Raw genomic sequence first — 22,768 nt, forward strand, 5'->3', positions numbered from 1 at the left:
TATTCTATTCTATTCATAATGTTATTCGAATACTCCCGCATTTGCGCACGCGCTTAAAAACTTTAGTAATAACAGGTTTGTTTTCCTAGGGAAAAGATGTCTTGTTTTTTATATTTAAAGAATTTGGAAACTCACGTTTATATATGTATATAAATTAATTGATAAAAAAATATATAATATAAAAGCTAAATAAATTTAAATCAGAAATATTATATATTCAATATTTATTATTCACATTTAACTACATGATCGCATAATATACATATATGGTATGTATATATAGTATAACAACCATAGTTCTATCTATATTCTACTCTCTTATAGTAGCATCGTTAATGTACGTCGTGTTGTGAGGTGTTAGCCAGATACGTTTAAAGAAAGTGTAGGTTGGTGTGGGTGTGCATACTGCTAGAAGACAGCCGCACAAGTGAAAGGGTAATGGCAAGGAGTGGAGGTGATTTTCAGTGATCTTTAACAAATGGCTTTGTCCGAGGTGCACAATTTGGCTGCAATTATCGGCAACAATGGTTTTACTGTTAGCAAGGTAAGCATCCGCGTCTCTGACTTCATTGCCGAAAAAGTGACGTTCATTTTCCTTTACTGCAAAGTACAATACGATAATTCCATCATAACGTGCAAAAAGGCGTAATTCTATTGTATAAAAGATATTATTTATCTAATAAAAGAAAGATATGTTTAACGTATGATGTAAAAATCATAACTTAAATAATAATTACTTAATAATTTAATTGATAGGAACTATTCGATTTTAGTTTGTTGCCGATGTATACGATACGTAACTATACTTATTCATAATAGATTTAAATTTGAAATTGTTATTCTTGAAATGGAGTCATGAAAAATTATATTTATTTTAATAAATTTAAAATTAATATTATAATAATTATTTTAATCATTATTAATATATTTTGATAATACTTTTATAATATATATTATTTCATATAAAAAATTTTAACACATTTATATTATAATAATTCATAATTAATGCATAATAGAAATAATTATAATAAAAGAGCAAATATTTATATAATTGTTAATATTATTGTAATATAATTAGAAATTTAAATTTAATTCAAATGCAAAATGATCTACTTTTTTTTTTATAGAATAACGTGGTTGAACGCAACATCAACATGTTGGAACCACGAAACAATTATCCAGCTGATAGATGTAATACAGAATATAATTATTGGAATTATGACTTAATGGAATGCAATACACAAAAAAATGTAAGAAACTTAAAAATTATTTTTAATTTTCATATAATTAATAATAAAATTAATTTTTGTATACTTTATATTGTTTTATTAAAAACTATTTTTATGCAAATTAAATAAAATTATTATTATAACTTATATTAAAAATTTTATAATAATATATGTATATAAATATAAATATATATATATATATATATAATATATTTGCTAATTTAAATATTGAGTTATTATTATATATTTATTTTTAATTTTTTGCAATAAAGATAATTATTCTTTTTTAAAATATTAAAGACCTGCTTATTTTCTGCTTATATTCTATATAATATTTTCATTTGTTAAATATGACATTTTACTGAATAAGCTATATACATGTAAGAAATTTCATTTCACTCTATTTCATTTAAATATAAGAATTAATCTTACATAATCTGTGAAATATGTGTTTATTTACACAAATCTATATATTTTATATATATAAAAAGAAAAAATTTAAATTTAATAAAATAAGATGTTATATATATGATATATTAGGTTATTAATTTTAATATAATTTATAACTAAACATATTATAGTTAAAAATATTACTTGAAAATTTGTTGAAAAAAGAAAAAACATTATATTATGATACTAATTTAATCTTTTTTATTCACTTATTCATATAGATGAATGTAGAAGATGAAGATAGTCAGGATTTAAATAATCCTATGGTCAATGATTTAGTGTCAAAAATTCTTGATGATGATTCAATAGTTGGTGATAACGCTCACAATAATAGTTATAATGGCAATATTCAATATTATTCAGATACTCAATCCTGTATTATGGAAAATAAAATGGAAAGTAATACTGATCCTAATTTTACTATGGATCGCTTCAATATGCATTCAACATTTAATAAATTACAAAATAATATTTCTAATAATGCTAAACTTGAATGTAATTATAACACTCTCTGTGGAGAGCTCAAAACATTGAGTCTCAATACATGTGTAGGGCAAGTATCAGATCAAGGAAATTTATATAACAATGGGATTGGTGCATATTCAAATACGTATCCATCTGATTCACAATCTTATGTACTACGTCCAAGTAATGAAAATTGTTGTATTAGTGGAAATACTATGCCTATATGCAATGATTTATTAACAACTACAAATGAGACAAATGTAGGTAAGCAGTCTGCTAATTGGACAGAAAATTTATCAACATCAGGATGTACATCAGACTTATTTGGAAATTATCAACGAATACAAAATTGTACAAATCCAGATCTTAACTTTAATATGGCTCTAACATTGGCTTTAGATTCTCCTGATCCAATAACTCTAAATGAATTAGAGTATCATAATAATATTGGACAAAATGGAACTAATACATATAATAATCCAACACCTTCTATGCATGAATTATACAGCATGACTGCCAATAATCAAACTTATAGACCAAGTTCAGCAATGACTGATTTGAGTATTGATTCTGGCTTTCTTTCAAATTCTCCATTACAACATTTTTCTCCAGCTGATACAAATTTGCATAATTGTTTTGGAAATAATATACAGCGGAGTAATGCTAATGATTATAAAGATTTACATGATTCAAATAGATTAAGCATGACAAATATCTCCATACCAAATGAACAACTTCAATTTTTGCACCAACAAGCTCGTAGCTACAAATTAAATCAAGCTGTGGACCAAGAATACAAACAATTAATTGACTATTATCCAGGTGTAAGCGATTTCACCACATCATCAATCAATAGTTTAGACACAAATGAAAATTGTCTTACAAATAACGATTATAAAATTGATAATAATTTACTGAAAATTATCAGTCCGAAATCAAAGACTATTGAAACTAAGACATATTCACCAATTGGATTTCCAAAAAATCTAAGTTCGCGTAATACTCACCAGTCAATTGCAAAATATGGATATCATAATTATCAACATTACACTGCCAATAACGGCGAGACTTTAAAAATGTTACCACAAAGTTCCACATCTTATCAGGATTTGAAGCAGCCTAATAATACTAATACATATAAGGTGGAAGGATTTGATCTTACCAAAGAAATAGCTTTTCCTTCTGTAAGTCATTTGACGAATCAAATAGCAGGGTCTTCAATGAACAAGGATACTTTTAATTATCTTATGAAACAACGACATCATATGCCAAGAATACAAAATAGTCCTGGCATTCCATCTGCTGATGTCCTTTTTAATTCAGGAATAGTACCAAATCCGGGAACAGTAAGATCTGGAGTATTCCCACCAGTAATGCCAGTTCCTGTACCACTTCCAGTTCCACGACTATTTTCCGTATTATATGGTGGAGGTTTGAGCCTTAGAAATGGAAGTGGAACTTCTAGACGTACAGCACCTTCAAGTATATTACACTTCAGACTGGAGCAAACTTATGAACAGTTTAAACAATTAGAAAAAGAACGAAAAAAATGCGAAGCGGGATTAGCTGCTCATTTTCCTGGTAAAAGAGTGACGAGTGCAAACAATATACCTATTCCTCGCCTTCAAGGAAATCCATCACGCGTTGATCGTTTAGTCATTGATTATTTGAGAGAGCATGCACGCGTTATAACTCTGATTGCAAAGGTAATATATTATTATAAATTTTTTTGTTTTCTCATTGATAAAAGCATAATTGCATTAAATAACAAAGCAATATTTTTTTTTAAAAAGATGGAACGTTTACGAGGGACCACGATGAATCAACGTGTACATAAAGCTATGGAATATTGGTTGGAAGCAATAAAGTTCGTCCAAGAATGTCGTAAACGTGAAGTTGCAAATGCTACTAAACGCCAAAAAGAAAATCCACCATGCATTCTTGTATACAATGATAATGGTATGTTCATAGTTTATTTAATTTTTTAAAAAATATAAATATAATTTTTTTTTAAATTTATTTATTATTAATTAGGAAAAGTTATGTTATTTTTTTATTTTTTTTAAGTATTATTTTTAAAATAATAAAAAAAAATTATTTAAAACACTTTTAAATATTTTTATTTATAGATATATTAACATTGGCAGCCAGTGTATATGAATTGACGAAGGCATCTCGATACGCAAGAACTGGTATGTATAACGCATTACAAGCTACATTATTGTATGACTTGGAAATAGAAAAGAAAGTCGTTGAAACTTCTAAAGATCCAGTTCTTGTGATGAAACGTAATGAAAGTCAGGTAACACATGATGTTGGTGATTATTCAAACAGTACCTAGCAAGATTTTGAAAACCGCTTTTCCATTTTGTGTGAAAAAACATAGATCGAGTCCAGCAGCTTTTTACTTACGTATTCCGCGTTACGTTAATGAAAAGCTTTTGCTGGCGTTTATCATAATTTTATCGCTGAGACAAAACAATGCCGCCCACTAATTGCGAAATTTTCAAAGCATCATATGGAGAAATACACATACTCCCGCCGAAATAGGAAAATCATATGCGTATCTACTTTTTACAAGTTAATAGTAACTCCATAGTTTTCTACTGTACATATTTTTATCCCTACTATATAGTACAGTCTTGGGAGTGTCAGTTCTTGGAATCCAATACTTGTGATTCAATTGTCTATCTTTCAAGTGATTTTGCTTGTTCTTCGCTAACAGACTAACGAAAAGGAAACTTACGAACGTCAACATTTTTATCTTTGGATGCGTTGTGTTACATATTTCACAATTCCAAAGATAATTATTTCAAAATTATTGAGGATCCGATACTCGTAGAAAGAAAAAAACGAAGAACAAGATTGCTCAGACGTACTAGAAGAAACAAAAAATGAAAAAAAGAAAAAGAGAAAAAAGAACGTTCGCAAGAATCTCCGACTATTACTCGTTTGCGTATGTGTCATAGGCTAGATAATATAGGCTAAATTTTACCAATATATTTGTTCAGAGTGCTAGGCAGTAATTTCTTAGACTAGTTCAATGTGGCCTTCCTTAAATGTGTGACCCAAGATGTATGTCAGGTAGTCAAAGTACATCTCGAAAACTTCGAATATTTCGAAAAACTCAAAACGCGATGCGGTAATTTAAATCGCAGATCGGGTGAGCTTTTTCAATCTGTGAAAATATGTGTAGCCTTTGATCTGACTTGATATATAGATATACATATATATATATATATTTACATATATATATATATATATTTATATTTATATATACACACACACACATATATATATGTGTGTATGTGATAACGCAAATAATGTCCACTATATATACTACACATAAATCTTTGTTAAAAGAGAGGACTTTTCTAAAACATACTTACACGCATACACAAAATCATGCTCTGGCGTAACATTTACGCACAGTACATAGTCGCATTACATTTAATTGCAAGATAAAATATAAAATATTCGTGTATATAATTACACATAATATGTGAAACATTATATATATATATATATATACACGTACATATACGTATACATGTCTATGTGTGTGCGTGTACATATGTACACATAGATTTATGTGCAAATACATACAATATGTATAAGATATATAGAGAATTTTTAACGTGCATACGCAAAACACATAAAACTATTCCTACATACCTACATTATTACATACTATACGTTCTAGACAAATTGATTAGCTCTATAACAGCCGATTTGCAAAGTTCAACATTTCTTCTACTCAATATTAAATAAGCTCTTTCACACCTGATTATTATTATACTAGGCTCAATATATTTTAACGTTCCAATCTGCGTATGTACGAATGTTCGTACGAATCCGTGTTTTATTATAATTTAAAAATCGCGATATAATCGCGTGCAAGTTCGAGTTCCACGGAAGCATCAAACGTCGTTTCGTTCTACGTTCTTGACGAGACTTCAACGGTGATTATTTCCGTATTCCTATGAAATTACAAAACATATATATTCGCACAACGATAAACAAAAGGTACTTCGTGTTAGAGAGAATTAAGAAAAAAAAAGGAAAAAAGAAATGTAAATTTATATAGTGTCCAACGCGTAGACGCATGGATGACGCATGGAGGTGAACAAAACTTTGATGCAACATTTTTGCTGTCTCGAGGTCTAACTTTCATAAATATTTAAATTGAATCGGTCGGCCTGTATTATCATTAAAAATGCTCGTAAAATCGGTTGTCGGTTAACAAATGATAAAATATTAATATAATCATCTCTGTATATATCCGTCAATTTCCGTCTGAACTGTATGATCTACGTAGTAATTCCCAATGATAAAACGAGGAAGAATGGTGTTTCGGTTTAATTCCTCGGTATTTCTATATCAATCTTAGATGAGAGATATTATTAGCGAAGTATTTAATTTAGTAATAGTAATACTTGTTGAATAGAATTTTCTGGCTGTCTTTGTTGCCGATCACCACTAATGAACGAATATTTTAATTTTTTGACGACAGATAAGTTTGTTTTTATATATTGATATGTTTTGCAAAATTGTTAAAACTTTACAAAAAAATTTTATATCGATTACTCAAAATGATCAATCGATCATTTCATCGGATAAAATCCGTTTATTTTTATATATTAAAAGACCATGTATTGAAAGTTTAAATTTTAGTAAAAGGATTGTTAATTCAAAAATATATCTAATAACTTTGAATCGAGTATATTAATTGTAATACATTTTCGTAATATCGAAAAGATAGAGAAATTTATTAACTTTAAACATTTTTAGCAGACAAAATTACATTATTAATTATGAAGATGTTTTCTTGATTTTGATGTCTTCTTCGAACTGAAATACTTGAAATATCTAGACGAAATTGCTCGGCCGCAAAGACAACCCCAACTCTCGAAGAATGGTCCGGTACTCCAATCTTGTAAAAGACGCAAGATATACATACAGACTGCTTTTACATAGCGCTTATATAATCATTGGGGACCATCTCGAGCATTGTCTCCGCGTATATATCAGCATATCTTAGAAACTCATTTTTCATTAACACGAAGGAACATTTGCATTTCTTCACAATTTCTTCGTTATTTTTCTTTCTTTCTTTCTTTCTTTCTTTCTTTTCTTTTCTTTTTTTTTTTTTTTTTTCTAATCTCCGAGGTGTGCGGTTGTATAAATTTAACTCCTTTCCTCTTACGTTAATATCTTTTCGTTTACGTTCCTCTTTGTCCCCTGTCTTTTCTTCCCTTCTCAAAATACGACGAGGGCAAAGTTGAATAGAATCGGAAGAGAAACGCGTGTGATTCATTATGATGTTTAATCCTCTTCCTTTTTTTTTTCTCTCCTTCCATTTCAAAAATATCAAACGAGATAAATGATTAATAAATATGCGTCCGGAAATGACGAAAGTATAGGCTTAATAAAACTTTAATGAAAAATGTAAAAAAGAAAAAGAGAAAAAAAAAATACAAAAAATATGTGTCTGTTAGGATAGTATAGAATTATCGAATCGCTCGTTAAGAAGAATTCTTACGGAATGAAAGGAAGATTAATCGTCGCTTATGCGTAAAATTTAGAAAATAGCGAACACGAGTATTCGAGGCGCGCGTGATATTTCAGGCTGAAGAAGAAAGCAAAGCAGTGCTTTACACAATTTCCTTCCGCATTTGTCAACGTGTTTATATTATAACTGTGATATATGTAATGCCAATTTGTACATAACTTAACGCTGAAAAACTTACTGTCGCGGCAACGATACGGTGAACAGGTTAATTTTTTTTCTTTTCTTTTTTTTTTTTTTATGTCAATATTTCGTTTCTCTTCTCATTTCCGCTTCAGTCAATCGCTTTTACCGCTCCTTTGTTCTTATAACTTGGAATGTGATACCAATAGATAAACATACGCGTTCGATTCTAGTTTCGATTAAAAAACATTTTCTCTTCGGAAAAATTCAGAAAGTATCGATGTGTATACCCCGCGATATAAACGAATCGTTTCTTAATAAGCGTTTCACTTAACTGATAGTACTTAGCACGAACAATTGTCAATATCATGCATCTGAAATATCCACGCCATTTACATTCGATATTTTTAAAGTAGCTTCTTGTAGTTTCGATGGGCAAAAAATAATTTTTTATCGCCCCTTTCGATCTCAAAACAACGTGTAATAATTTTTATTTCGAATGTTCATTCTTGCTCTGCATTTTATTAACATTTCTTAGTTTTTTTTTTCTTTTTAAAACAAAAATTTTAAAGTAAAATTGAAAAAACAGATTTTTGACCAAGCTTCTCAATATAGATATTCAAATTTTGTTCGAAATAAAAACTTAGGAATCTCGATAATCGATATATCGACTAGAAATTGATGGAAGAGTATAAAATTTTTATCGGAATCGTGGAAAATTATATAGAAAATTTCTTACGAGTTGCGGATTTTTCAAATCTTGAAAAAAATGAGGGAATAAAAGAGATTAGGTAGCAAAGAGTAACGTCACTTGCGTTTGTTTCCCGTTGCGTGCACAATCCCCCCCCTTCTTCCTGTGTTCGAGAAAAAAAAAAGAACACGAATAATGCTTTCTCGCGTGAAGTTATTATACATATGTGCATGTGGCACGTATTCAGTGATTACCTCGTATCATATTTATTGTACGCAGCATCGTTTAAGAATAGGAACACTATCTGCACGGATACGTGTTTGACAATCCTATTTAAATTGCATGTGATATTATATATTACCGAATAGCTAAATATATATCTAAGCGGATATACGCATTTGTACAAATTGTTTCACTGATGATAGCATATTAACAATGTTTAATTTTTGCTCTTATTAAACTTTAGAGCGTGAAAAGTATTTACCCGTGTTGCGAACAGATTAAGTTTTAATTTTGATTTTAATTATTTCTTATTGAAATAATTTCTTCTTAAGTTTCACTACGTAGTATAAAAGAAGAAAAAAAAAATTAACGTTTATCGATCGAAATTGTCTTCGATTTCAATAATTGTTTTATGTATTCAAATCTTTTCTTAAACATTGGTTCTTATTAAAAAAAAAAAAAAAAAATTAATCTTTCAATAAGTAGATGAAAAATCGCATGGAAAATCATCTCTTCTTATTAGTTATATTCATAGTAACGTTTGACGACATATTGACCGTTTCTCCTTGCAGCCTATTCTTGCCACTCTTCTTCTAAGTATGTAACTTACGTATTAGGTCTTTTTTCTTTTCTCTTACGGCTGAGTAAAACTATTGTTATATTTTATAGTTTTAATATACACGTCTATATCCTTTTTACGATTAATATTAATTAATCGATGAATTAATTGAAAATTAAAGTTACGTTTTAAGTGACAGAATAATCAGTGAAATATTCTGTACATGCGTATTCACGCGTCTACATGCTCGTGTGTGAAACGTATACATGAATATACAACTAATTCTTTGAGTTACGCGATGAAGCTGCATAAGAGAAAAATCTATAAGCGTCCATACACAGATGTAATGATATAAAGTAATAACGAAAGAAAAATACACGAAAAACCGACCAATGTTTTAACTCACGAAACTCTCAAGACGTCTCGTCATAGCGTGTAATTGTAAGGCTCAATGATTTCTTTGCCGATCAATCCGTCGGCCGTTAATAGCGAAAACACTTTTCGCTTATATTAAATAACATTTGTGAAAATTCCGAATGGCAACTAGGATCAATACAGGGTCCGAATAATTTTGAACCGTACGAACTGATACGGATACGAAACTAGACAGTGTTTAATTTCGTTTATTACATTTTGCTTGGCGAAAGTTAGAATTCCTTCAATATCCTGTTTACGTACAATTGATATTGAGATGAGTATCGATTTCTATAGATTTTCTGCTTTTTTTTTTTCTTAATTTAATATGTACAATAAATTGTACGTAATTTATCTTCGATTATTAAATTTATTATAGAGATACTTTAAAATTTCTTTTGTATTTTTCTACTTCTATAAAAATACGAAGTAAAACTTTTAGATATAAAATATAATTATTTTTTATGGAAAATTCAAGGAATTGGTTTCCTTCTTTTTTTCATGCCTACTTTAATTTCGAATGATAAAACTTTAACTTTAAAAATAAATAACATTCGAGAAATCACAGCCATTTTTTATTCAAACTTTTCAAATTTTTCACTGCCAAAGTTGCTTTAATTTTTCTGATCATTGTTTATCCGAAAAGAAAAATACTCGTGAAGCTCTGAATCAAGGACTGTTTGGCGTAGATTTTATTTCAATTTTGTGCGGTATAATTATAATAATTTATTTTTAAAATAGATAAGATATTTTTAAAAAAGAAAAATGCACTTTTTCCAAAGTTATTTTAATTTTTTTAATAAAAATCTAAGACTAAAAATAATTACAATTTCGTGCCTTTTTCTCGGTTCAGGATTAGTCTTTGTTTCGTGAATTTGTAAATAGATTTCAGTTATCAGATACGAATTATATTAACCTCGAAAAACGGCATTATTTCACCTTAGATTGCCTATCGTTTTCTTAAATCTGACACGTGTTGTATCGTGACCATGGCACAAAATGTTGTATATCAAAAGGATCAATAACTATTGTACGTGTCAGAGCAATATTTCATAGTAATGAAAACAAATTTTCCGCTTATCAAATTAACGTTTACCTGTTTTCGATTTTATATTTCCTATATAAATAACAAATTATTTGCTGAATTGACATTTACCATGCATTTTTCGTGCCCATTTCTTTGCCATTATTTGTATTATAAAATAACATTCAAGTGTTCAAATATCTATTAGATGATTTTATAAGAATTTCTAGCTTTCTATTTAAAAAATAAATAAATATATTATATTTAATAAGTATTATAAACGATATTAAATACTGTCTTAAATATATCTCTATTTTTTCTTTTCTTTTTCTTTTTTTTTTTTTTCTCTTCTTTTTCAAGCATTGTAGATCTTAATTCCACAGAATCAATAGTCAGTTGGTCCAGATCATTCCAATCGACAAGTGTCAACACTTACTTTGCACTTGTTAGTTCTCCGTTTTTCGTTCTCGATTCGCTTGATCATTCGACATTGCACGAATTGCCACATTAACTCGCGTTTCAAGTTTATTACATGGATATATTTAAAGAGTATTTAATTCCACGTGAAATTGAATTAAGTTTGATAACTCGATTAAAAAAAAAAAAAAGAAAAAAAACACAATAGTCAGGATGTCGAATAGAAAAGATGGATACACACAATAGTCAATAAAAGTGTTTACAGTTTAATCTTCCGATCAATTAGCACCGTCGATTAATAATTAATAGATTGACCAATAGAACAATTTCGCCATGAGAAATGATTAAATGTGCGGTACTAACGAAGCGCTATACGTTCAAAATTACCTATGAAGAAACCATATCCACAGAGGTTTCTCCTTAAAACGAACACCTGTATGCCTAAGATACACGTATATGCGCGCAACGTAAATATTATGGGAAATTTGTCCAATCGAAATGCAATATTTTTCTCGGAAAACGATCGTGATTGATCGTATACACGGAACAGTATGATAGTATTGTATGATAGTTTAACAATTTTTATCGCGTACCTTCGAACGCCAATACAGCTTCAAAGGAATTTTTTAAAAAATGATGCGAAGAATTGTTGTTTTGGAACAACTACCACGGCCACAATTTTATTTCTCCGTGTAATAATCGACCGTGTAATACGCTTTAATGATCGTGCACAATTTAGCTTAATTGTGAATTCTCTTTCTCTATATCGAGTAATGTGCATATCGCAGAATTCATTTGATTTTATATTTTAAATTTTTATATATATATATATATAATTTTTGCATAAACATGGTCTTGTTCATTTGTTGAAATTTTTTCAATATTTATGAATTATTAAAATAAATTGAAAAGCTATTTCAAATTTCAAAATTTACCTTCTTTTCTTATCCATATCTCGATATCAGTTATTAAAGATTGAATTTGAAATGTTTAATTTTTTATTTTTACGATTTTTGCGTTGAAACAAAGATAAATATAATAAAGATATGCAATAAATGTTGAAAGAAAAAAGTATCGATATAGAGAAAGAAAAAAAAAATTATAAGTAGATAATATAGTATTCGAGAACGTAATGTTAAAATGGCTAGCTGTATCGAAGTTTCTGTATTAATACCGGTATAACTTTCTTTGATATTTGATAAAAAAAAAAAAAAAAAAAGAGAGAGAGAATGTTCTAACAAGATATAGATTATAGATATTAGGATAAGAGTTAAATAATTCATTCGCTTTCTTCTAAAAGCTTTTCAAAAACTTGACTCGAAGTATCGAAACTTTCGAATACTTTTCGAAAATTTTTGAATTGAATAGATTCAAAGATCTTGAGACGCTAGAATGTCTCGAAAAAATCTTTAAGATTCCCAAAACGTATTATGATACCACCATATAAAATATTATTTTCTATATAAGAGAATTAAATTGATCACTTGAAGATCTTTAAGATCTATTGAAAAATCTAAAATTAAAAAAAAAAAATTGTTTAAGAGTAAACTTTGAGTAAAAATCGAATTTTTTTTGATTATGATATACGCATGGTATTACATTCATCGAGATATTTGTATCATCTTAAAATTAAATCGTTTCTTTCGATCGATCAGTCTTAAGATCGAGGATCGCTGCGTAACGATATAATGTTCAATACTTAACGACGTTCCATTTAACGATTTTTTTAAAAGATCGTTGAATCAATTAATTTTACGTGAAAATAGAAGATTCTAGCGGTCTAGTTACGTATTCACGTAAAATTTATCGAAAGTCTGTTCTAAAATATGCATTATTCACGCACGCGTTTTCGTTCCTTCGTGTTTTCTCAATACCATTACTTGGGGGACTGAGAGGACAAATTCGTTCCTTTCTTCGCAATTTTTATTTAGTCTTAGTATTATATTTAGTTAAATATAGTGGCCTATGCGTTATTAACAGATTGTTTCAGAATTATTAGTACAAGTTTGATTTGCTGATAAAAATACAAAATAAAAATATAAAAGATATAGAGAGAAATGGAATGGAAAGTGAATAAGAAATATTTATTTTCTATTTAATTATATTATTTATATATATCTTTTTCTATCTATTTTACCATTTTTTTTAACCTCTATTGAAATGGAATACGTTTCAAAATTATTCAAATTTCAACGAAAAATCATTCGTTTTCTTTCAAATTAAATTTTACTTTTTCTACGTGATATAATATAATAAATTTTTAGCATATCAATTGAAAGCTTATTCATTTAAGAAATATCTATGAATCAAATCTGTACTTATAATTCGCAATCTGAATTCGAGTGTTCGTGCTTTTGCCACTCTCTTCCTATCTTCAGTCAATAATTTAGTAAATAATAACATTAAGCTGTTATTTAGCGAATCGTAAACGTTTCTATTAAACGATTATACGATCGATTCCATTCGAAACTTGCACCCGATCGTATCAGACTCTTGAGACCCGAAATACACGTTGTCGCACAAGACATTTATCGATTCCTATTAATAACTATTAAAGTATAGCTAATAATTGGATTGTACATAGAAAGCTTTGTCTTATGAGATCTTACAATGAGAAAAAAAATGGAAAACTGCTCAATCCGCGACGATAGAAATATTTCAATGTTCATATTTCATTGTTCGTACACTTCCTAAAATAACGATGTTATATCATTTTATCGAAAGACATCGATGAGCTCTTATTAATTCTTGGACGACGAATCTATGGTCGCGGAATTGCTCGTGAAACATTAACATCGAATATCAGTATCGATTCGCAAAAACTAGACAGACTCGAGGGAGGACAATTATCGAGAAGCTATACGCTAAAATATTTCTGATACGAAAAGAAGCCAAGGATCGTAGGGAAGTTTGTAGTCACAGAGATGCAGAGACATCTGTAATTCCTGATTAGAAACAAAGTATAGTAAAAAGTTTAGTCACATCGGTGTTAAATATAGGTTAGTCTTGCAAAGATTCGACAAAGAAGGAAAGAATAAGCAAGTGATGTCGCGAACGAAGTAATCGAAAGATGATTAGTAACAATTAGTAGATAAATACATATTACACGTACGTATACATATATGTAAACATTTACGTGAATTATTCGTAGTTACACGTCGAAAGAAGACGATTAGATACATTTAGATAAATATAGAGTATTTGTATGCGTGTACAAGGAAAAGAAGATTTATGAAATTCGAAATTGCCGGTGATGGCATTCTAGAAAAATTTGATAGGAATACAAATTTTAGATATTATTTAATATTCGATGTTAAACCTCTGGCGAGATTTATTATTTTGTCGCTGATACGACAATAGTTATTTACTCGTTGATACACCTCTCATCATTCGAGACTTTATAGGTGACGTCGAGAAAACAATTGCCTAGTTCAAATTCTTAGCAAATAATTTTCAGCTAATCCTAGATACGTATAGTGCAACATTATTCCAATAATACGTGTCGATGGAGAGCGACGCTTTTAATTGTAAATACTCCTAGTGATTTTCGATTGACGCTCTTTCCAGCGAGAAAGTTTTAAAAGAAAAATGAAATTACGCGGTATAATTATACGCGTATTGCCAGTGATTTCTCTTGGTTTCGTTTTCACTCTTTTTGATTTTCTTGTCTGTGAATTTTTTTTTCTTCTCCCTTTTCATTTTGTTTATTTTTCTTTAGTGAATTTAGCTTAAGAATTCAATATTTACATTAATGTCGTGAATTACACTCAATAGTATATTATTATACTGTTTTTGATCGGTTTGTAATTAATTTTTTTTTTTTTTTGCAACCATCAAAGAAATGCGTTAAAATGAAATAATATTCGTTCTCGTTGATTGAAGGACAGTGAATAAAAGGGAAGAGAGTTTCTCAATTTTTTTGAGATTGAAAACTTCCTGTTCTAATTCCTGTTTCTTTTTCCTATTAATTATTTTAGCTAATTTATTAGATATAATTATTAGATAATTATATAGTCGAAATATTATTATTTATTTTTCTTCCGATCATTAGATGACAATTAGTTTAACGTTGTTTGTATACCATAACACATGGTCACATATCGATGATTAACGACAACTATCAGCGATATCTTGCCAGTAGGTTTACGATCAACATTATTCCGCTTGTTTCACGTTTAGAAGAAAAATTAAAAAAAAAAAAAGGAAAATTATTAAAATGCAATCGTTAAAAATCGTTCGTATCGTTAAGAAAGATATCACAACTAATTAATAGATTTAATGGAAACGAATAATTATATCTCCTTGTCTATGGGGTTGGGGCTAAATGGTGAACGGAGAACGATTCAGAAAATTCGTTTCTTTCTTCCTTTTGAACGCGTTGACGAGGGATATTACGTTCGCATAGTAATCTTTTAGGATATTCTCTAGCTTAGCGATGCTTTTCACGTAAATAAGTAATATTTCATCCCGACACGTTCCAATGTATTATTATCAAAAAGAAACGAATTTTTCGATTTCACGTTTTCTCAAAGCTTTTCAAGCTACTATTGCGAAATACTATCTCTGCATAATATACATGTATATATAATATATGATGGACAAATGGAGAAAAAGAAAAAAAAATAATGGACACAATCGTATCCATAATTGCATAAGTGGTATTAAAATTATATGTATATTGGTTAGAATGTGCAGGATTGTTCGCTTTCGCCGCTAGTAAACTATGGATCGCTATGGATCCTCAATCAAATTCAGCGATCGAATGTCGCAAACGATCGGTATATACGCTTTGGTGTCTAAGAAAAATGATAAAAAAAAATATATATATAAATATATATACAATATATATACATATATGAAAAAACGAAAAAAAAAACGGGAAAAAATAGAAAAAAAAATAAAAGCAACGTGTTGTTCGCCAATGTTTAGAAGTGTCCAGCGAATAATCGAGGTCGCAGGCTGAAAGTTCTCAGGGAAATGCAACCGAAAGAGAGGATATAATTGTGAATGCAGAATTGCTTGCCCTGATCAATATTTTTTCGTGGTGCCAGACAAAGGATCTTGACAATCTCGAGAAAATCGAATCGATGAAAATATGTGTGTGATGATAAAGCGATCGATAAATTGTATCTCGTTTGTACGAAAAAAAAATTATTCCATGTATGCTAAATCGTTGATTTAAAAACAGTTTTTGAGACGTTCTTCGTATTCTTAGATTTTTTTTTTTTATTTCGTAGTAACGGAATGTTTGTCACTGCTGATATTTTCTAATTTTTTTTATCTTTTAAATAGTTTACGTGGAATACATATTTTCTTAATAATTATGAAAAAAAGAATGATTACGAAATACGATATTCACTGATTCGGAGAGAATTGTCCAGATCCTTCGAGATCGTCTCATTGAACGATAAAGAAGATATGTGATCTCGTGGCCGTTATATACTTACTTATACGCATAAATTTATTTGTTCATATGAAGACAATCGTTTTACCGCAGAAAGTAAAGGGGGGAAAAAAAAAGAAACAAAAATAGCTTTGCAAACTTCAGGGTAACGAGTCAACAATGGCCGACTATTATCGAGAAATTAAACAAAAAAAAAAATAAATAAATAAAATAAAAAAATCTAAATAAACATCGACGTTGCGAGGGGAATACTGCTTGGTTTGCGGACCATTAAATACCAAATACTATACAACGATCGCGTTACAATAATTATTTAACATAGGTTGGAACACTGGAATATGGAAATGCAGTGGTGGATGCAGTGATTTTGCATCCGAATAAAAGCTCGATGAGAAAGCGTGATTGAAATCCAAATTGGGGATTTCTTTGCCGTTTTTGCGGTTGTCGGTTAGTAAATTTGATTGAGGACGTAATTCGTAAAGAACCAGCTATAATTCATGTGCGTTTCTTTAGTAATATTTCGAAGTTCGATTAGTTTTTCTTACTGAAACATAATTGTTCAATAAATAATGATCAAGGTAGAAACGAGAGAGATAGGGAGAGAAATAAAGAGAGAATGCGAGTTCGGTCTTAGAAAACTTATCGCATAAGTCTTGAATACTTTTACAGATGTACAGTTTCGAGATTTTGACAGAGAAAATTCTTCGGTGATGTACGATGTAAAAGTTTCATGATCAATAATTTCAATTCAATTTTTAGTTATTTTATTTTCCTCCATTTAAATCGAAGCGAAAAACTCGCGCTTTTCGTTTCTGTTCTATGCTCTTTATATTTTTAATAAATGCTTTGGCATTTTTAAATCCGATATCGACATTTGTAAAGAAAAAAAATTAGCTATTTTAGTTTATGTCGATTCGGCAACGTACAATGGTGTAAAAAAGTTTTCAAGCTAGACAAATTATTTTGTTTATTTTTAAACTCTTATATTGATTTAAAAATTTTTTTAAGAAACTTTTTCTTTCTTTTGTTGTGAGTCGATTAAAAAAAAATTACATCCATCTATTTTGAAAATTTTCACAATTATTATATGTATTATATACTATATAAAATTAACTAAAAATTTTTTTTAATCTCCAAATCTGAGAAAATTCATGTAAATCTGTCCGCTCGAAAACTTTTGCACGTTATTTCTATAAAGAAAGAATGATCTTTCGCATAATAATCTAGACGATCTTTTTGAAATGTGTAAAATTTCACTCGATTACTAGTCTATCATTGCTTACGTAATTAACCGAAATTCAAAGCTCGGTTGCCAATTTTATCATATTTCAAACATATCGCAAAATCTTCGGAATTCGCGTACTATCAAGATTACACTCTGCTCGCGTATAATCATACACAATTTGCCATGAAGGAAATAAGTATGTAACAAGTGCAGAATGTTTCCGATTGTTTGCTCACGCGTTTATATACATACATATACGCGGGGGGACGATTTATCATTCGATCTCGAATAATCGTCATCGAATTTTAAACTTCCCGCGCAATTCTCACCGATCATGCGCAGAAAGATAAGAACGAATGAATCCTTTGGGACATATTTTGCCATGTCGTTCGATCGCAAAACAGAGATATATGCTTTGTAATGTATCTACGTATGCCCTGGACGATTAGGATTAATTTTCAGGACATTATTACTTAAATAATCCTCCTATTTCGCGTGGTGCTTAAAATTTGACTGAACATTAACATTGCGTCCATGTGTATCAAATTTTAAGCAAACAAAATATCATGGTGTATAAGATAATATTGCGGATGAAATTAAACTAGAAAGTGAGTTACATAACGGTGAATAATATAAGAATGATTGAACAAAGATGGTAAAAAAAGAAAACAATTAACGAAAAAAAAAAATAGTGCTCAAATCATAAGTGACTATGCGTCTTGACGTGCATCTTTTTAACGCATTATGCGTACAGAACGTTATATATTGACACACACACACACACACACACACACCATGCGCGCACGCGCGCGCATATACATGGATACACTCGCATACATACACTAAAGACTGTAGAAATTCTTGAAAAGAAACGACGGTAGCTTGCACCTTCTGTAAATTGCACAAAATAATTTTTTACAGATAACATTATAATTCATGTAAATGCGTTATTTATGACAGTGCCACCGAATTGCAAGATATGAAATGAAAAATAAAAAAAAAATCACTTTTCTCGTCGTTTTTTCGCAAGCGATCGTGTACGTTTGCCTATACTCGAATGAATTTTTATATTCGTTACGCTTAACATTGCGTTACTCTTCGACTGTTTTTTAAATAAAAGAAAAACTCCTGTCAAGAGATTAATCGCGATAAAATATATATACTGCCGGAAAAAAAAAGATAATAAAAAAATCATTAACCGAGGTACATCATCGTGTTTTAGACCAAACGATGATTCTCGATTAGCGCTCGCTGCTTGAAGTGCAAGCGTTGTATGGGACGAAATGGAACAATGGTACAATAAAAGTAATTTTTATTAAAATTCCATTATAAATTTCTTATTTGAATTCCTCAAAATTTCTCAGATATTTAATTAAATTTCAAATGAAAAATATTTTTAGTTAATGTGGTATTTTTTAGTATTATTAGTAAAGTAAATCTGAATATTTTCATATTATATAAAGAAATTTTTCAGCAAATTTTATAAAATCTGTCATTATGTTATGTATTTCTTATGTATTTCTTTTTTCTTTTCTTTTTTCTTTCTTTTTTGCATATATTTAATAAAGTTTAAAGCCTAAAATTATACCATTGAAACCTTCAACGCTACAATTAATAAAATAGCTCATAAATATTAAAAAGAAAGAAAAAAAGAAAAAGAAATTCGACCAATCTTTAATATCAATGCATTCGCTTTTTGCTCGTAATTTTTTTTCCGCTTACATTTGAAATTTTTTAAAACTACATTTCTTTCGTATTATGTATTCATTTGCTCGTAACAAAATGAAAAAAAGGGTTGTTCGAATCGAAGCTAAGGCAACGGCAATAATTAAATTGGCGGATCGAATCGTATCTGATCTAGCTTGTTCGTTTGTTCAACTTCTTCAATGTTTTTGGGCTGTGATTTTACAACGCTGATAACCCAAAACCGCATTAATTATTCTCAAGTGAAACTGAATCGACAATCCAAACCAGAGAGAACTTTTAAGGACTTTAAAAAAAACGTTTTCTTATTAGCCCTTTCTTCGATATTTAGACAAGAGAATTCTTCAGCATCTTTTAACTTAAGCGCCAGTGAATAGATGTTTACCGTGATTACGTGAATCGTACAATTTTTTCGGATAAACATAATGTATATGTATAGTCACGAAAAAGGGGAGAGAAAGAGAGAGAGAGAGAGAGAGAGAGAGAGAGATGATGATGATGATGATGATGATGATGATGCGAAAGAAAAGAAAAAGAAAAGATGAAACAAATATGTGGTAGATGTGTAAGCTTGGACGTATAAGAGAAGGAAAGAAAATTAACTGTCGTTCTTAGTGTTTTTTATATATATATTATATATGTTACGTTTCAATGTACACTACGAATCGTATTAATGATACGTATATATGATAATATAACAATAATATATATTATATACATATATATATTATATATATATATATATGAATGATATATCGTTAAATGGGCTGTGGTAGAAACCTTTATATACTTTATACACCGGACGAGTCGGATCCTCTTGTTTCTTTTGTCTTTCTGGAGAAATGAACAATTACTGATTATAATGAACGAACATGAAAGAAGAAATATCCAAAAAATGAAATGAATAGTAAGATTTAAGAAAAGAAAAAAGGTAAAATGTATATGTACACATGAAAGAAAGAAGGAGAGGAAAGAGGAGAGAGAAGAAAGGAGAGAAGAGAGGAGAAAAAGAGAGAGAGAGAGAGAGAGAGAGAGAGAGAGAGAGATGGCATCATTTTGTAAAGACGCTTCAATCGTTTGAGTGCATAGCCACTTGTCCTATATTCTGTCACACAACGATTACCTTGCACAAAATGTACCTAATTATATTTAAATAGTAGGATCCGTCTTAATGATTGTCAATAATACTGTACCTATTGTACCCGACACGGGCAAATTATGATATTAGGCTATAAGGCTGTAAGGCGTAACTACGATTAGATAGAGAACCCAGTCGCTAAAAAAAACTGTATAACTGTGATGTACCTGCTTCGAAGACAAACGACTTAAATTTTCTAACGTATACAGATTACTAATTTTTGTATGGACTAAAATAATGTCATTGCGATGCCGATTGTTTTACGTATCTCCCTTTCCCTCTCTCCCTCGTATTGTTTCTTTATACTTTCTTATATTAAATTAAATTCAAGGAATAAATGCTATTTTTAAAAGAAATTGTTAATTATAATATTGCAATATATAATGCAAAATGAATTGATTTTGATATTTGAAAGTTTTTCTTTGCAATGTTATTTTTCTGAAAGAATAATTAAATAGTAATATTGATTTTAGAAAATACTAACATTGATTGTATATAAAATATACATAATAAGATTTTGATAAAAAATGTTAGAAAAAATATTTTTGACTAAGAAAAATATTTGTAATCTCGTTTTAAGAAATTGAGTACTAATTTTATTGCGATTAAATTCGAATAATATAATATATTTATTTTCATAATTGGTGTTTTTCTTTTTTAGTTTTAAAAACTTGATTTTTTTTTATTTTTCTTCTTTTTCTTATTTTTCCATTTTCGATTTTATGAAAAACGCGAAAGCAAACACTCTTAATAGCTCTCTTTCAGTTAATTAATTTTTCGCAAAGATATGCAAATCTTCGAAGCAGTGTGCACGAATAATCGTTTATATGAATGTCATAGCCTTAGTTTCGCTAGTTGAAAAGAAGAAAGAATGTTTTAGACCCTTGCTCAATAAATAAAATATTAATTTCGATGTCAAAAATTATATATCGATATTAATTTTAAGTTAAATTCCCAAAGCAAAACAACATTGACCATTTTCACTAAATAAATCGAATGGACAACGTAGGTTAATATAATATACATATGTATAATTTCGAAGCGAGCAATGAATTTTCGTATTCTCGTTATCGATAATTAAATAAATTGTAGTTGTCCGATCGACATCTATCATCAAAGTTTCTATAATATATTTAACATGTTTTTTCAGCTTTTATTTTGCATATTTGTTTTGCGTCAGCATCTTTATAAAGTTAACAAACTTTATAAAATTTGTCTTGCGTGCGTGTTTAAAATTACATTCTTAAACTCGCGCCGATTTCCGTCGATTTTTATTCACTCTTTCATGAAATGACAAAGGATTCATCGGAGAATTTCAAATGAAATATTTGTCGCGCAAAGTTGGACACACACAGGACCATGTTTTCGTAAAAGTAGAAATAAGACCTGAGCTTAATGTATTCTCTCGTAAAACCATGTATAAAACTCCTGTTTGTACCTTACTAGTTTACTATGACGCTATTATAGATTACGTATAGAGGAATTGAAAGTGAAAGAAAAAAAGCGATCGAATAAATAAAATAAGAACAAAAGAGAGCGCGAGAGAGAACGAGCGAGCGAAAGGACGAGAAATAAAGAAATAGGGATGTTTAGTGTCCATTCGAAGATCACGTTATAAGTCCTTTATTTTTCGCTACAAATCGATGAAAGATTAGTGTTAATATGATTAGTAACAAAAAATGCATATAATTATCGTGCTTTCGCTTCGAAAATGTTTCATAATTCTAATTAGATTGTTTTATGGCGCCGTTTTATGGCCGTTCGGTGAAAGACTATATCAGCAAGGCTGGTGATTAGACTTCGATTAGTTTCCTTTTTTATGTTAAGCATGATAATGACTTAGCAAATGTGTTTTACTCAAAGTGTCCTTCCTATGTAAATTTACTTGTTTGTCCTCATAAATTATAAATAAATAATATCTTTCGTGTTCACGTATCTCCGTAATCCTCTTATTTTTCTTGGAAATAAATAATGACAACAAAAAGGTATGTAATAAATATTACTTCATACATATTATAAATATTCCTTATTTATAATTAATTTAAAATATTTTGAAATATATGAATTTAAATAATTTGTAAAAATAATTAATAATTTATTTTTCTAAATTGAATTATTTTTAAATTTTTTTAAT

At 29.2% G+C, this 22,768-nt stretch overlaps 1 protein-coding gene and 1 long non-coding RNA gene across 2 annotated transcripts; one reads left to right on the plus strand and one right to left on the minus strand.

The window, feature by feature from the left end:
• Nucleotides 1–167: 167 nt before the first annotated feature.
• On the plus strand, nucleotides 168–22,569 carry LOC107992640 (meiosis-specific coiled-coil domain-containing protein MEIOC-like). Its single transcript, XM_062087054.1, has 6 exons — nucleotides 168–269; nucleotides 328–544; nucleotides 1,128–1,250; nucleotides 1,901–3,850; nucleotides 3,938–4,103; nucleotides 4,274–22,569. Exons 2-6 carry the CDS (start codon nucleotides 479–481, stop codon nucleotides 4,483–4,485), a joined length of 2,517 nt encoding a protein of 838 aa, XP_061943038.1. The 5' UTR covers nucleotides 168–269; nucleotides 328–478; the 3' UTR covers nucleotides 4,486–22,569.
• LOC133667799 (uncharacterized) lies at nucleotides 208–818 on the minus strand. The gene is made up of 2 exons (XR_009833404.1): nucleotides 738–818; nucleotides 208–600 (listed from the first exon to the last, which is right to left on the minus strand). It is a non-coding gene; the product is annotated as an uncharacterized LOC133667799 (long non-coding RNA).
• Nucleotides 22,570–22,768: the final 199 nt, after the last annotated feature.

This window comes from Apis cerana, linkage group LG1, assembly GCF_029169275.1.
Source record: "Apis cerana isolate GH-2021 linkage group LG1, AcerK_1.0, whole genome shotgun sequence".
NCBI lineage: Eukaryota > Metazoa > Arthropoda > Insecta > Hymenoptera > Apidae > Apis > Apis cerana.

Coding starts and splice junctions, on each gene's coding strand:
- LOC107992640 (XM_062087054.1), top strand. CDS start 479: ATGGCTTTGTCCGAGGTGCACAATTTGGCTGCAATTATCGGCAACAAT. Junction 545..1,127: donor ATGGTTTTACTGTTAGCAAG/GTAAGCATCCGC, acceptor TTTTTTTTATAG/AATAACGTGGTTGAACGCAA. Junction 3,851..3,937: donor TTATAACTCTGATTGCAAAG/GTAATATATTAT, acceptor TTTTTTAAAAAG/ATGGAACGTTTACGAGGGAC.